The sequence below is a fragment of the Pleurodeles waltl genome, chromosome 9 (assembly GCF_031143425.1).
Source record: "Pleurodeles waltl isolate 20211129_DDA chromosome 9, aPleWal1.hap1.20221129, whole genome shotgun sequence".
Classification (NCBI taxonomy): domain Eukaryota; kingdom Metazoa; phylum Chordata; class Amphibia; order Caudata; family Salamandridae; genus Pleurodeles; species Pleurodeles waltl.
The window spans coordinates 424792385-424809521 of record NC_090448.1 but is presented as its reverse complement, the minus strand read 5'-3'; the positions used below and the strand labels follow the sequence as shown (position 1 = coordinate 424809521).

Genomic DNA, 17137 nt, shown 5'->3' with positions numbered 1-17137 from the left:
AAGTCCTTGGGCAGATGTTCAATGAGATGTTGCATCTCGTCCCAGTGGGCTCTGTCATAGCGCGCAAGTAGTGCCTGGGAGTTCGCGATGCGCCACTGGTTTGCAGCTTGTGCTGCGACTCTTTTACCAGCTGCATCGAACTTGCGGCTTTCTTTATCTGGGGGTGGTGCATCTCCAGATGTGTGAGAGTTGGCCCTTTTCCTAGCTGCTCCTACGACAACAGAGTCTGGTGGCAGCTGTGTAGTGATGAAAGCCGGGTCCGTAGGAGGCGGCTTATACTTCTTTTCCACCCTTGGTGTGATTGCCCTACTTTTGACCGGCTCCTTAAATATGTCTTTTGCGTGCCGGAGCATACCAGGGAGCATAGGCAGGCTTTGGTAGGAGCTGTGGGTGGAGGAGAGTGTGTTGAACAAGAAATCATCCTCGACCTGTTCTGAGTGGAGGCTTACGTTATGAAATTGTGCTGCTCTAGCCACCACCTGAGAGTACGCGGTGCTGTCTTCTGGTGGAGATGGCTTTGTAGGGTAGGCCTCCGGGCTGTTATCTGACACTGGGGCGTTGTATAGGTCCCATGCGTCCTGATCTTGGTCACCCTGGCTCATGGTGGTGTGAGCTGGGGAGTGAGATCGAGTTTGTGCTGGTGAAACGTTAATCACGGGCGGAGGAGAGGGTGGTGGAGTAATTCTTTTAACCACTTTTGGTTGTGGTGCTTGTTCCGTCTGGAACTCCAACCTTCTCTTTCTCCTAATGGGGGGAAGGGTGCTTATTTTTCCTGTCCCCTGCTGAATGAAGATACGCTTTTGCGTATGGTCCACATCAGTTGCTTGTAGCTCTTCCTCAAACCTATGCTTTTGCATTTGGGAGGTTAGCGAGTGCTCTTCTGTATAAGAGCCTGAAGCTGGGTCGCTTGCAGTTTGTTTCGGCGTCGAAACTTTGTCTGCGTGTTTTTTCGGCTCCGAGGTGACTTTTTTCCTTTTCGGGGCCGAAACCTCTCGGCGTCGATCTGTTTCGGTGCCGCTGTCTCGGCGTCGAGCCGTGTCCACACCGGCATCTCGGTGTCGAGGCTTGTCTCCAGCACTTTCTCGGTCCCGAGAAGGCTGCGTGCCGGTGTCTCGACCGGAGTCGGACGATCTCGGCACTGTTTTGGCCTTTTTCGGTGCCGACGGTCGGTCACCGAATTTATGGGTGGAGCCATGGCCTGGTGGCAGTGGCGTCCCCTGGGCCTTGTAAATGTTTCTTTGTGTGGTTTTCGACGTCTTACTCACGGTTTGTGTGTCGTCGAATCCTTCGGAGTCTGAGTCTTGGATCGAGAAGGTACCTTCTTCTTCCTGTTCCTCGAACTCCCGTTGGGCTGTCGGTGCGGACGCCATTTGAAGTCTTCTGGCTCGACGGTCTCGGAGTGTTTTTCGGGACCGGAACGCACGACAGGCCTCGCAGGTGTGTTCGCTGTGCTCAGGTGACAGGCACAGGTTGCAGACCAAGTGTTGGTCTGTGTAGGGGTATTTATTGTGGCATTTGGGGCAGAAACGAAACGGGGTCCGTTCCATCGGCGTTGTTCAGCACGCGGTCGGGCCGACCAGGCCCCGACGGAGGATCGAAAAACTACCCCGAAGGGCACCGGAGCTCTTCGATCTTCGATGCGGTGTGAAATCTAAGTACGCCGATCCCGAACGCAACAATCCCGACGAAAATCTTCCGAAATTAGCTAATTTTCCGTTCCGAAACTCGGAGCGACAGGAACACGTCCGAACCCGATGGCGGAAAAAAAACAATCGAAGATGGAGTCGACGCCCATGCGCAATGGAGACAAAAGGAGGAGTCACTCGGTCCCGTGACTCGAAAGACTTCTTCGAAGAAAAACAACTTGTAACACTCCGGCCCAACACCAGATGGCGAGCTATTGCAGAACATGCGTATCTACAGCGACAGATGCCATCGAACAGGAGCTTACCTGTACTGAGAATATGTTTATGAGAAAGCTCACCTCCCTGCCCCCGAGCATCCCACTTCTTCCTTTGCACTTGGATCTGGCCCACAAACCACTAGCTGCCATAGTCGGTCTCAGACCGCTGTTGTTTTGTAGGACAATCATGGCAACTCCCAAACTTTCCTCCTATGCCACCGTATTTAGGGAAATTTGTTGCTTGGACACCTCCAATAGGATCCGGTGGATCCATTCAGTTAAGACAGCATTGATTGCCATTGCGACGGGAGATTCATGGAACTCTTCATACACAGGGCCACCGCCAACTGAAAAAAGAGTGAATTCCTGCTACTGGGAGTGGGTAACCCAGTCTATATCTCACTCTCATTAGGGCAACTAACTATTGAGTTTCTGGACTTTAAGTCTACCTGGTTGCTAGAACCCTACCTGGACAGCATTCTTGATCCAACTGATAGGAAGCTCTATATGCAATTCAGATTTGGTTCCCTCACTCTAAAAACCTTCACCAGGAGATGGCAAAATAAGGCCCCTAGTAATAAGTTATGCCCCTGCTGCAACCTGCACCAGGAGTCAACTGCCTATGTCCTCTTTGCATGCCCATTCTACGTTCCCCTATGAAGGAAATGGCGCACGCCAACCTGCAAACGGCTTGGGACCCAAGATCACGCTGCAGCCATGAGAATTTTAAAATCAGACTCCAGTCTGCCCATTGCAGTTGCCAAATTTGTCAGAGAAATGTGGTGCATCAGGAGGAAATTGACTAAGACTGCCTAACCCAATGTCCCAACAGTCTTACATGTTCATTTCTGCACCATTACTGTATCCCGGAACTGTGTTTTGCCACACTCCTCTTTTAGTGTACTGCATTTTGTGCACTATCATGTTTTATTTCTTTTTAGCCTAGTTTAATTTAATGAATGTTAAGTTATTATTTATTGTGGTGTGATGTGACTTTTATGACACTGGATGCCAAAATAAAGTTTATGATGATGATAAGTCCTTGCACCACCTCTGGATGGAGACACCATTTGTGATCAGCTAGGCATCGACAGCTGAGTTTGTCCGCCCTGGCGTTCAGAGAACCTGCCTGATGTTGAACCACCAGGGCTATGCGCCCTGCTGTTCCAGCCATGTCCGGAGACGAGAGCCTCCTGACAAACGGTCCACTACCCCACACCTCACTGCTTGGTGCAGTACCACATTGAGGTAGTGTTGTCTGTGAACACCTGCACTAACTTCCCTTTCACAACAGGAAGAAATGCTTTCAATGCAAGCAGGATCATCCGGAGCTCCAATAAGTTGATATGGAGCCGGGATTCCGTCGGAGACTAGATGCCCCTGGTCTCCGCCTATACCAGGTGGCCTCCCCATCCCAGAAGTGATGCATCTGTCACTACTGTGAGATCTGGTTGGGGAAGGGAGAGGAGTCTGCCTTTGATCCAATCGCAGTTCACTAACCACCACTGCAGATCTTTTGCAGTTCCCTCTGAAATCTCAAAGTCAGTAAGATTTCCCTGATGCTGTGCCCCACTGGAACTTCAGGTCCCATTGCAGAGCCCTCAGCTGCCATCACTTTGGTGAACACCCGAGGGACACTGGTGAGACCGAAGGAAAGCACAGTAAAATGAAAATGTTCGTGGCCCACCTTGAACCGCAAGTAACGCCTGGGGGCCGGCAGGATGGGAATATAAAAATATGCATCCTGCAAGTCCAACGCTACCATCCAGTCTCCTTGGTCTAGGGCAGACAACACTTGAGCAAGAGTGAGCATCCTGAACTTCTCCTTTCTGAGGAAGAGCTTGACGTTCCTTAAATCCAAGATAGGGTGAAGACCCTTGTTCTTTTTTTGGGATCAGAAAGTAGTGGGAATAACAACCACTGCCTACTTCTGACATCTGGACATTTTCTATGGCTCACTTAGCCAAGAGAGCCATAACATGCTCATGGAGTAAGATCAAATGATCGTTATTTTACTGGACGGATAGAGGGAGGTAAAGACGGGAAGGGGAGGGAATAGCCCTTCTGTATGATCTGCAAGACCCATTTGTCAGATGTTATGGACCGTCAGTGAGGGAGATGAAAGTGAATCCTCCCTCAAACTTGCAGAACCATACTAGTAGGGCTTGGGCGTTGCGGAAGAGGGGGGCTGGGTGGTTGCCGACCTCTGGCTAGACCCTCTGGGTCTGAAGGTTCCACGACCTTGTCCTCGCACGGGATGCTGTGAAGCCGGAGGAGTGCAGCTAACCTGTGGTTGCCGTGGTACTGCGCCTCTCCCGAAGCTTCGAAAGGGGCGGTAGGCAGACTGCTTGCGAACAGGTGCTGAGAGGCCTAAGGAACTTGCCGTAGCTCGAGATTTCTTGAATCTCTCAAGCACAGAGTCTGACTTCTCACCAAAAAGGTGTGAGCCATCGAAAGGCATGTCCATCAAGTTCAACTGGACATCACCTCGAAAAGCCAGTGGCACGCAGCCAGGCGTGGCGTCGGAGGGCCACTGTCTAAGAAATTGCCCTGCCCAGCGAGTGGGTTGTGTCCAAGCCACACCTGATGGTAAACTTGGCTGCATCTCTCCCATCCTTGACAGACTGGGTGAGAGTGTCCTGTACGCCCCCTGGGAACTGGGGCAGCATTTGTGCCACTGTATCCCATAAGGTATGGGAAAAACAGCCCAATAGGCAAGAGGTGTTTACCAACCTCAATGCCAGGCTGGAAGAAGAAAACATCTTCTTTCCAAGTTGGTCCAGCCTCTTGGATTTTCTATCAGGGGGAGTGGAAGGGAAGGCACCATGGGAAGTGGACCACCAATCTCTCTCTGGGGTAGGGTGTTGGGTGAGTAAACTAGTGTCGCTTGGAGCTGGTCTATGGCGGCGGCGGCTGATTAACCTATTCACAGGAGCCCCCTGTGCTGGGTTTGGACCCTGTTCCCTGAAGGACATCTGCGACTGCTTCATTGAAGGGTAACATCGGCTTTGATGTAGCAACCCCTGGCTGAAGCACCTCTGTCAGGAGATTAGTCCTGACTGGCACTGTAGGCAAGTCTAGTTCTAAGACCTCAGCTGCCCTACGCACCACCATGGCATACGATGCACCCTCCTCCGTAGCCTCATCAGGAGGTGAGAGCATGCAAGCATCTGGAGAAGTATCCAGTCCGCTGGTGTAAGGAAATGCCTCCTTGGCATGGTTACCACATGACTTTTTACCTTTTGTTGATGCCAGTTATGACTGAAAGTGCACTGGGACCCTGCTAACCAGGCCCCAGCACCATTGTTCTTTCCCTAAAACTGTACCTTTGTTCCCACAGCTGGCACAGCCATGGAACCCAGATAAGTCCCTGGTAACTGGTACCCCGGGTACCAAGGGCCCTGATGCCAGGGAAGGTCTCTAAGGGCTGCAGCATGTCTTATGCCACCCTGGGGACCCCTCATTCAGCACATGCACAATGCCTCACAGCTTGTGTGTGCTGGTGGGGAGAAAATGACTAAGTCGACATGGCACTCCCCTCAGAGTGCCATGTCCACCTCACACTGTCTGTGGCATAGGTAAGTGACCCCTCTAGAAGGCCATACAGCCCTAAGGCAGGGTACACTATACCACAGGTGAGGGCATACGTGCATGAGCACTATGCCCCTACAGTGTCTAAGCAAAACCTTTAGACATTGTAAGTGCAGGGTAGCCATAAAGAGTATATGGTCTGGGAGTTTGTCAAACACGAACTCCACAGTTCCATAATGGCTACACTGAATTCTGGGAAGTTTGGTATCAAACATCTCAGCACAATAAATGCACAATGATGCCAGTGTGGGATTTATTGTAAAATGCACCCAGAGGGCATTTTAGAGATGCCCCCTGAATACCAGTCCGACTCCTAGTGCTAGGCTGACCAGTTTCTGCCAACCTGCCACAACCAGATGAGTTTCTGGCCACATGGGGGGGGGGGGGGGGGGGGAGTACCTTTGTCACTCTGTGGCCAGGAACAAAGCCTGTACTTGGTGGAGGTGCTTCTCATCTCCCCCTAGAGGAACTTTAACACCTGGTCGTGAACCTCAAAGGCTCATGCCTTTTGTTACAGCACCCCAGGGCATCCCAGCTAGTGGAGATGCCCGCCCCTCCGGCCACTGCCCCCATTTTTGGCAGCAAGGCTGGAGGAAATAATGAGAAAAACAAGGAGGAGACACCCACCAGTCAGGACAGCCCCTAAGGTGTCCTGAGCTGAGGTGACCACTGCCTTTAGAAATCCTCCAACTTGAGATCTGAGGGTTCCCCCAATAGGATTAGGGATGTGCCCCCCTCCCCTCACGGAGGAGGCACAAAGAGGGTGTAGCCACCCTCCAGGACAGTAGTCATTGTCTACTGCCCTCCTGACCTATACACACCCCTAAATCTGGTATTTAGGAGCCCCCCAGAACCCAGGAAATCCGATTCCTGCAACCTACAACAAGAATGACTGCTGACCTGAAAGCCCTGCAGAGTAGACGGAGATGACAAATGACTTGGCCCCAGCCTTACCGGCCTGTCTCCAGACTCAAAGAACCTGCACAGCAAAGCATCCGACAGGGACCAGCAACCTCTGAAGCCTCAGAGGACTGCCCTGAACCAGAAGGACCAAGAAACTCCAGAGAACAGCGGCACTGTTAAAAAAACAGCAACAACTTGGCAACTTTCTTGCAAATTTCAAAGACTTCACTTTTCCCGCCGGAAGCGTGAGACTTCACACTCTGTCCCTGATTCACCCGGCTTAAGCTCTAGAGAACCAACACTACAGGGAGGACTCCCAGGCGACTGCGACCTCGTGAGTAACCTAAGATGACCCCCCCCTGGACCACCACAGTGATGCATGCAGACAGGTTCCAGAGGATCCCCCTGACCGCAACTGCCTGGAACAAAGAACCAGACGCCTGGACCAAGCACTGCACCCGCAGCCCCCAGGACCATAACGAACCGAACTCCAGTGCAGGAGTAACCATCAAGCAACCCTCTGCCTAGCCCAGTCGGTGGCTGGCCCGAGAAGCCCCCCTGTGCCCTGCCTGCACCGCTAGAGTGACCCCCGGGTCCCTCCATTGATTTCTATTGAAAACCAGACGCCTGCTAAGCACACTGCACCCGGCCGCCCCTGTGCTGCTGAGGGTGTGTTTTGTATGCCTACTTGTGTCCCCCCCCAATGCTCTACAAAACCCCACTGGTCTGCCCTCCGAAGACGCGGGTACTTACCTGTTGGCAAACTGGAACTGAAGCACCCCTGTTATTCACAGGTGCCTATGTGTTTTGGCCCCTCCTTTGACCTCTGCACCTGACCGGTCCTGTGTTGCTGATGTGGTGACTTTGGCGATGCCTTGAACCCCCAACAGTGGGCTGCCTATGCCCAGGAAATTGAACTTGTAAGTGCCTTACTTACCTCCCCCAGGAACTGTTGATTTTTGCACAGTGTCCCCTTTTAAAATAGCTAATTGCCATTTTAACTAAAACTGTGTATGTTACTGCTCTAATTCAAAGTTCCTTACTTACCTGTGTGGAGTACCTTGCATTTTATGTATGTACTTGAAATCTTGAATCTTGTGGTTCTAAAATAAATGAAGAAAATATATTTTTCTATGTACAAACTATTGGCCTGGAGTTAAGTCTTTGAGTGTGTGTTCCTCATATTGCCTGTGGGTGTACAACAAATGCTTAACACTACCCTCTGATAAGCCTACTGCTCGACCACACTGCCACAAAATAGAGCATTAGAATTATCTAATTTTGCCACTATCTTACCTCTAAGGGGAACCCTTGGACTCTGTGCACACTATCTCTCACTTTGAGATAGTATATACAGAGCCAACTTCCTACGTTGGTGGATCAGCGGTGGGGTATAAGACTTTGCGTTTGCTGGGCTACTCAGCCAATACCTGATCACGCAACTAAATTCCAAAAATTTTCATTAGAAACTGATTTTTGCAATTTGAACTATTTTTCTAAATTTTTAAAAGTCCTGCTAGGGCCTTGTGTAAGACCCTGTTAGCATTTCATTTAGAGTTTAAAAGTTTGTAAAAGTTTGGATTTAAGTTCTAGGAGTAGCTTTTAGATTCTTAAAAAGTAATCCCAACTTTTAGAGAAATAATGTCTAGCACAGATAATATGGTGGTGGAACTCAACTTCACCCCTTACCTGCATCTAGGGATGTCAGAGTTAAGGACTCTGTAAGCTAAAAAATATAAAGACTGGGTCCAACCCTACTAAAGTAAGCTCCAGGAGCTTTTGGCAGAGTTTGCAAAGGACCACCCCTTGGAAGTTAGTGAACAAGAGGATGATTTCCCCCTCCTGTCCTAAACAGGGAGAACAGGGTTTATCAAACCCTGATGATAGTCAGAGAGACTGGTTCTTCCCCAGGGGAGACAAGTCACTCTGGAAGCAATGAGGGCAGCCTCAATGAAGATGATCTCCTTTTAGTCAGGATGGCCAAGAGATTGGCTTTGGATAGACAGCTTCTAGGCATAGAAAGGGAAAGAGAAGAGATGGGTTTAGCTCCCATCTATGGTGGCAGCAACTTAAATAGGGTCAGAGTGAGTACTGACATCCTAAATATCCCCAAAGGGATTGTAACAAAATTTGAAGATGGTGATGATATCACCAATTGGTTCACAGCTTGTGAGAGGGCTTGTGCAACCAGAAAAGCAAACAAATATCACTGGAGTGCTCTGCTTTGGGAAATGTTCACTGGAAAGTGCAGGGATAGACTCCTCACACTCTTTGGAAAAGATGCAGAATCCTATGACCTCATGAAGGCTACCCTGATTGAGGGCTTTGGATTCTCAACTGAGCAGTACAGGATTAGGTTCAGTGGGGGCTCAAAAATCTTCGAGCCAGACCTGGGTTGATTTTGTTGACTTCTCATGCAAAACAGTAGATGGTTGGATAACTGGCAGTGGTGTAAATGAGTATGATGGCCTGTATAGCTTGTTTATGAAAGAACATCTGTTAAGTAATTGTTTCAATGACAAACTGCATCAACATCTGGTAGACCTAGGTCCAATTTCTCTGCAAGAATTGGGAAAGGAGGCGGACCATTGGGTCAAGACTACGGTGACCAAGACTTCCACAGGGGGTGACCAAAAGAAAGGGGTCACAAAGCCTCCCCAGGGGAAGAGTGTTGAGACATCCAAGGGAAAAAGTAAAGAGTCTTCTACAGGGCCCCAAAACCTGCTCTGGAGGGTGGGCCCAGAGCCTCTTCACAGTCCTCAATTGGGTACATGGGTAAAAACTTTGATCTCAAGAAGGCCTGGTGTCGCATCTGTACTCAGCATGGACACCAAACTGGAGACCAGGCCTGTCCCAAGAAAAGTCCCACATCTAATACTGCTGCAGTTAGCACTGGAATAACCAGTCTCCAGGTGGGATCAACAGTGTGCCCAGAGCAAATCAGGGTTCACACTGAAGCTACATTAGTCTCTGAGGGTGGGGTGGATTTAGCCACACTTGCTGCCTGGCCGCGTAACTTGCAAAAATACAGGCAGCAACTCTTAATCAATGGGAATAGAGTAGAAGCCCTGAGGGATACAGGTGCCAGTGCAGTGAGAACCCGGTGCCGGTCCAAATTCACTATTGGATCCTGGGCAACTCAACGGCACCGAGGCCAAAGCCGCCGACATCGAATCAGATGGGGCCCCTGCTGACTGCCACTCCTGCAGACTTTCGCCAGTTGCTTTTGAGACTGTGCGCGTCCCCAGACACAGAACCCCCAACAGCAAACTGGTCGAGAACAGTGTGCAGATTCCTAGACTTTGGATCACACTAATGGATATAGTCCAGTCACAGAATGGGAGGGATGAAAAGGTCGGTGAGCAATCTGCGGCCAGATGGAGTCTCTACCTGCAGTGGGTCTCTGAAGAGACTCGAACCAGAAGAGTGTTCAAGATGTATGCTCCCGCCCCTGTGCCTTTTTATTTTTTTTTGAGAGAGTGTGCAAGTGGTGGGAAGAGGATAAGTACCGCTTAGATTATTTGTGCTTTTTCTTTGATTTACCCGATGACTTAGACGAAGACCAACCACTGGAACATCTGCGACTTCTGGATCATGAACAGTGCTGAACCTTCAACTTGGACTTGTCTTGTCGTGGAGTCTTCTGGTGCTTAGCGATGTACAGTTTCACCTTGCAGTCTTCATATGGCCTTCATTTTCACCAAAGAGCAATCATTGCAGGACTTGGAATCTTGACTCAATCCCAGGTACCTTGGAAAAATCTCATGAGCATCTGGCATAGGCATTTGTTTGTAAGAATCTTTACAGTGCTTAAGAAACAGCTGTTTTGGGAGGTGACATTCCATTGCACTGAGCCATGTTTTCACCTTGTCACTGTAGTGGTGGCACAATGAGTGCTGCATTTCACTAGCGATTTCTTTTTTTACTTACTAGCCCTGGGTACACTATGTACCATATACTAGGGACTTCTAGAAAAGTTAAATATGCCGTTCAGTGATTAGCCAATAGTACATACATATTTGACGGCCCAGAGCACATGCACTGGGCCTGGTCAGACAGGCCCAGTACACTTCACAGATGAATAACTAGTAGCATCAGTTAAAAATGGATGGGGTTAGGGGGTGAACATACAAAATGAGATCATTTTTGCAATAATGTGTGAGCCATTTCCGAAGTAAAGCTGTAACAGAGGGAGAGATGGTTTTACTCCTCTGTGACAACTTACAATGCAACAACAAGATTGATGAGACAATATCTGGAAAGGATATGGACAAAGAGAAAAAGTAATAGCTGGTGGAGTGGCACATCTAGTAGAGGGAAGTATCAAGACAGAGAAGGAAACTGTTTTGATGCACCTTAGACCCCCAGCAATCTGTGTAATAAAAGGGAAGGGGCAAAACTCGACATTCAAAATTTTAACTGGAAAACAACTGCCTTATTATATTTTAGTTCCTGTGGAAAATAAAACGAAGAAAATTGCAAACTGATATCATCTGTGGGGAGCAAAACTGTCACTTTCATATCTGAGCCACCCTCCTGATCCCCTTTTTTTTTTACAAAAACATTTCTTGATTGTTTCCTTTGTTTTAACCTTAATTTCTTTAAATGTGGAATTATTGTGATTGTTTCAACTGTGCAAAAGGAACACTTGCCAACAACTTTCAAATAGAATTTGTCAGCTTGTTACAACTACTTACAGTTAAAACAAAATGCCAAGACTCTTTTTGTTATCAATGAAATGCATCCTGGAGCTTTTCCCCAAGGAAAGGTAATTAGATCAGTGTCCAAGGAGTTTACAAAGTGTTTTTTGTGCATGTGTGTTCAGGAAAGAAAACAAAAACCTGGAAATAATGTTCAACATAGCATCCTTTTTAAGTGCTGATTTAAGGTGCTTGGTCTTGAATTAGAGGTGTTTTAAAATAATGAATTCAACAACTGACTGCAGTACAAATAAAGCGGTTTGACCTATACAACATGTAAGAGCTACCCCCAAAGAACAACACATACCTCTGGAGCCAAGTACTCTGGTGTACCGCAGAACGTCTTCATAGTCGCTCCATCAGTAATTCCTTCCTTGCAGAGCCCAAAGTCTGTGATCTTAATGTGTCCATCTTTATCCAGCATGAGGTTTTCAAGCTAAAAGATTTTTTAAAAATGTTAATATGTATCAAAATCTATTTTATATAACCACTGAAGTAAATACAATAGATATTTATTATCTGTTTCAGGCAGGGAGTTGAAGTGAACATAACAGTTCCATAAGAGACAGTTTTATGCAACATGACAAGAATAAGTAGCGTGCAAAACAATGAGTTTAAATGAGAATGACCTGCAAATGTTACCGGGCAAGATTGGTTTTGTACGTGATGGTTTACAAACTGGCATTGTAGGGAAAGGACACTTTTTTTGCATAATCACCCCCCAATTTTTAGACTGATGCTACTTTTTTTTAATTTTTTTAAAACATGTGTTCTGACCCCTAAAAAAAAGTAAACTTAACTAACCTCTGACTGTATATTTAGCTTACCTAAAATTCCTTAGTATATGGTACTCTGAGTACCCAGGGCCTGTATGGTAAATGCCACTAACGGACTGCAGGGCCTATTGGTGCAATACCATATGGCAATGGCGCTGTCCATGAGCACCCTTATCAGCCTCCCCTTGACGGATGGAAGGGAGACTTTCAATATCAAGCGGTTGGCACCAGAAGGCTGATATGGAGCCAGGATTCTGCTGGAGACCAGATGACTCTGATCTATACCCCTACCCATTGGCCGCTTCAACCCAGAAGTGATGCATTGGCCATCACTGTAAGCACTGGGAGGAGCACAGAGAGGGATCTGTCGGTGAATTAATGGGGCCAGCAACCAAACCCTGCAGATCCTCTGCAGTCTCCTTCGATATGTGGTCCAAGATGTCCCTTTATGGTGGGCCCTTGTAGGAAATTGGCTCTGTATACACCATCTCAAAGTGAGGGATAGTGTGCACAGAGTCCAAGAGTTCCCCTTAGAGGTTGATAGTGGCAACATTAGATAATACTAATGCTCTATTTTGTGGTAGTGTGGTCGAGCAGTAGGCTTATGAGAGAGTAGTGTTAAGCATTTATTGTACACACACACACACACACACACACACACACACACACACACACACACACACAGGCAATAAATGAGGAATACACAATCAAAGACTTAACTCCAGACCAATAGTTTTTATATACAAAAATATATTTTCTTAATTTATTTTAGAACCACAAGATTCAAGATTTGAAGTAAATACATACAATGCAAGGTACTTCACACAGGTAAGTATAGAACTTTGATTTAAAACAGTAGCACACACAGTTTTGGTGAAAATGACAATAAGCTATTTTAAAAGCTGACAGTGCAAAAATCAACCATTCCTGGGGGAGCTAAGTTTGGTTAGGTTTCTCAGGTAAGTAAAGCACTTACACAGTCAGTCACCTGGGCATAGGCTGCCCACTGTTGGGGGTTCAAGGCGACTCCAAATCCACAGCACCAGCAACACAGGGCCGGTCAGGTGCAGAGGTCAAACGAGGGCCCAAAACACATAGGCATGTAGGGAGAACAGGGGTGCTCCAGATCCAGTCTGCTAGCAGGTAAGTACCTGCGTCCTCGGGGAGCAGACCAGGGGGGCTTCTTAGAGCACTGGTGAGGGGGAACGGGGGGGGGGGGATAAGCACACAGAACACACCTTCTGTGGCACAGGAGCGGTCGGGTGCAGTGTTCAAAGTAGGCATTGGGTTTGTTATTGAAAGCAATGAAGGGACCCGGGGGTCACTTAGACGATGCAAGCAGGGCAAGGGGGCTTCTCGGGCCAGCCACTAACTGGGCTAGGATGAGGGCCGCCTGCTGGTCACTCCTGCACTTGTAGGTGGTTCCTCTGAATCCTGGGGGCTGCGTGTGCAGTGCTTAGGCCAGGCGTTGGTTCCTTTGTTACAAGGCAGTCACGGTCAGGGGGAGCCTCTGGATCCACTCTGCAGGTGTCACTGTTGGGGTGCAGGCGGGGGTCAACTCAGGGTACCCACATCGTTGTAGCCGCCTGGGAATCCTCTCTGCGGTGTTGGTTCTCCTGAACTCGAGCCGGGGGCGTCGGGTGCAGTGTGTGAAGTCTCACACTTCCGGTAGAAAGAGAGAGTTCTTTGAAAGTTGTTTCTTTGTTTCAAAGTTGTTGCAGGTTTTGAACAGTGCCGCTGTTCTCAGGAGTTTCTTGGTCCTTCGGGTTCAGGGCAGTCCTCTGAGTCCTCAGAGGTCGCTAGTCCCTCTCAGATGCGTCGCTGTGCAGGTTCCGTGAGTCTGGAGACAGCCCGGTAGGGCTGGGGCCAAGTCAGTTGGCTCTGTCATCTTTGCGGGGCTTTCAGGTCAGCAGCCCTTTTTGTTGTAGGCTGCAGGAATCTGATTTCCTGGGTTCAGGGATGCCCCTAAATACTAAATTTAGGGGTGCGTTTAGGTCTGTGAGCAATAGCCAATGGCTACTGTCCTTGAGGGTGGCTACACCCAGTTTGGCACATCCCTATTCCTATTGGGGGAATCCTCCAAAACTAAGATGGAGGATTTCTAAAGGCAGAGGTCACCTCAGCTCAGGGCACCTTAGGGGCTGTCCTGACTGGTGGGTGACTCCTCCTTGTTTTCCTCATTATCTCCTCCAGCCTTGCCGCCAATAGTGGGGGCAGTGGCCGGAGGGGGCGGGCATCTCCACTAGCTGGGATGTCCTGGGGCGCTGTAACAAAGAGGGTGAGCCTTTGAGGGTCACCACCAGGTGTTACAGTTCCTGCAGGGGGAGGTGTGAAGCACCTCCACCCAGTGCAGGCGTTGTTCCTGGCCACAGAGTGACAAAAGCAACTCATCAGGTTGTGGCAGGCTGGCAGAAACTGGTCAGCCCCACACTAGAAGTCGGGTTGGTATTCAGGGGGCATCGCTAAGATGCCCTCTGGGTGCATGTTACAATAAATTCGAAACTGGCATCAGTGTGCATTTATTTTGCTGAGAAGTTTGATACCAAACTTCCCAGATTTCAGTGTAGCCATTATGGAACTGTGGAGTTTGTGTTTGACAAACTCCCAGACCATATACTCTTATGGCTACCCTGCACTTACAATGTCTAAGGTTTGGTTAGACACTGTAGGGGCATAGTGCTCATGCACATATGCCCTCACCTGTGTTATAGTGGACCCTGCCTTAGGGCTTTAAGGCCTGCTATAGGGGTGACTTACCTATGCCACAGGCAGTGAGAGGTTGCCATGGCACTTTGAGTGAAGTGCCATGTCGACTTAGTAATTTTCTCCCCACCAGCACACACAAGCTGCGAGGCAGTGAGCATGTGCTGAGTGAGGGGTCCCCAGGGTGGCATAAGACATGCTGCAGCCCTTAGAGACCTTCCCTGGCATCAGGGCCCTTGATACCAGGGGTACCAGTTACAAGGGACTTATTTGAGTGCCAGGGCTTTACCAATTGTGGAAGCAAAGGTACAGTTTAGGGAAAGAACACTGGTGCTAGGGCCTGGTTAGCAGGTTCCCAGCACACTTTCAATCAAAACTTAGCATCAGCTAAGGCAAAAAGTTAGGGGGTAACCATGCCAAGGAGGCATTTCCTTACAACCATGCATTGACGACAGAGTTCATCTGCTCTGGCGTTCAGAGAGCCTGGCAGGTGTTGAACCACCAGGGATATGCCCCGACGTCCCAGCCATGTCCAGAGGCATGGAGCCTCCTGACAAATGGTCCACGACCCCACCCCGCCCTGCGTATTGCAGTACCACATGGCGGTGGTGTTGTCCGTGAACACCTGCACCACATTCCCTTTGAGAGAGAGCAAAGGAATGTGAAGGAAAGTGCCCCTTTTGGCTTTGTTGCCCCTCCACTTTTTGCCGGATATTGATGCCGACTTGATAGAGTGTGCTGGGATCCCCTTAACCAGGCCCCAGCATCGGTCTTCTTTCTCAAAACTGTACCATTGTTTCTACAACTTGCACACCTATGGCACACAGTAAACTCCCTTGTACAAGGTACCCATGGTACCAAGAGCTCGGTGACCAGGGAAGGCTCCCGAGTGGGACCCCTCATCAAGGACATGCACACTGCCATTGCAGGTTGTGTGGGTTGGTGGGGAGAAAAAGACAAAGTTGACATGGGATCCCTCTCAGGGTGCCATGCCCACAAACCACTGCCTGTGGCATAGGAAAGTCACCTCTCTAGCAGGCCTTACAGCCCTAAGGCACGGTGCCCTATAGCACAGGTGAGGGCATAGTTGCATGAGCCTACAGTGTCTAAGGCCATTCGTAGACATTCTAAGTGCAGTGTGGCCATACTGAGTATATGGGTTGGGAGTTTTCATTACGAACTCTACAGCTCCATAATGGCTTCACTAAAGTCTGGGAAGTTTGTATCAAACTTCTCAGCACAATAAACCCACACTGATGCAAGTGTTGGAATTATTGGAAAAGGCACCCGGAGGGCATCTTAGAGATGCCCCCTGTATTTTAGCCAAACTTCTAGTGCAGGACTGACCGGTCTGTGCCAGCCTGCCACTTCCAGACACATTTCTGGCCACATGGGGTGAGAGCCTTTGTGCTCTCTGTGGCCATGAACAAAGCCTGCACTGGGTGGAAGTGCTTCACACCTCCCCCCTGCAGGAACTGAAACACCTGGCGGTGAGGCCTCAAAGGCTCAGGCCTCTTGTTACAGTGCTCCAAGGCACTCTAGCTAGTGGAGATACCTGCCCCCGATACAACACCACCACCCCCCCACCTCCCCCTCCCCGGAAAAAGTCCCACTTTTGGTGGTAAGTCCAGCTGGAAAGTTAGGAGAAACAAGGAGGAGTTACCACTTCAGCTGGGATCACCCGTAAGGTGTCCAGAGCTGAAATAAGCCCCCCGCAAAATCCTCCAACTTAGTTTGGAGGACAGGGACCAACATGGTTAGGTCTGTGTCCCCACTCCCAAAAGGGCATGGACACCAGAAGGGTGTAGTCACCCTCAAGGACAGTAGCCATTGGCTACTGCCCTCTGACCCCAGTGATGCCCCTAAATCCAGGATTTAAGGGCGCCCCGGAACCTAGCTTGTCAGATTCCTGGTGACCTCAAGAAGAAGGAAGGACTGCCAAGCTGACCCCAACAGAGAGGACTGAAGACAATGAATTGGCCCCAGCCCTACCAACCTGTTTCCAGCTTCTGAAGCCCCTGCTACAAAAAGGCGATGCATCCATAAATACTTAAAAGCCTCAAGAGGACTGCCTGCACACCAGAGGACCAAAATTTCCCATAGGCAGCGGTCCTGTCCAGAAAGAAAATCCAACAAAGGACTCCAGAACCGCCCCAGATCTGTGACTCCGACCCATTCTGAACCAGACGGCCACAGCCCATGTCTAGGTGACCCAACAGACTAGAGCTGGTCCCCAGGCAATTCTGGCCCAGTGTCAACCTTGGGTTGACCCACCTCTCCCGCACAACAACACCTGCAGACTAAATCCAGAGGACCCCCTTGCCTGTGAAGGATCCAGGTGAAGATACTAGACGCCAAAAGGCACCCTGCACCCGCAGCCTCCTGGCCTTGGGGAACCAGACATCTGGTGCAGCAATGTGCAGCAGGCGGCCCTCATCACTGTCCAGCCTGTGTTTTTTCCAAACCGACCACCTGGACCCAGCCTGCAGCCTACTTGTGACCCCCGGGGACCCCCTCTATTGAAAAGCATTAGTAGCCCGATGCTGTGTTTGTACCCTGCA

At 49.4% G+C, this 17137-nt stretch overlaps 1 protein-coding gene across 2 annotated transcripts in view; it reads right to left on the bottom strand.

The window, feature by feature from the left end:
• Positions 1-17137, bottom strand: part of AKT2 (AKT serine/threonine kinase 2) — a 524320-nt gene that overhangs the window by 60171 nt on the left and 447012 nt on the right. For both annotated transcript variants that reach the window (XM_069207237.1, XM_069207238.1), the window contains one exon: positions 11405-11533. In XM_069207237.1, coding sequence (XP_069063338.1) covers positions 11405-11533 — 129 coding nt within the window. The remainder of the gene's footprint in view (positions 1-11404; positions 11534-17137) is intronic.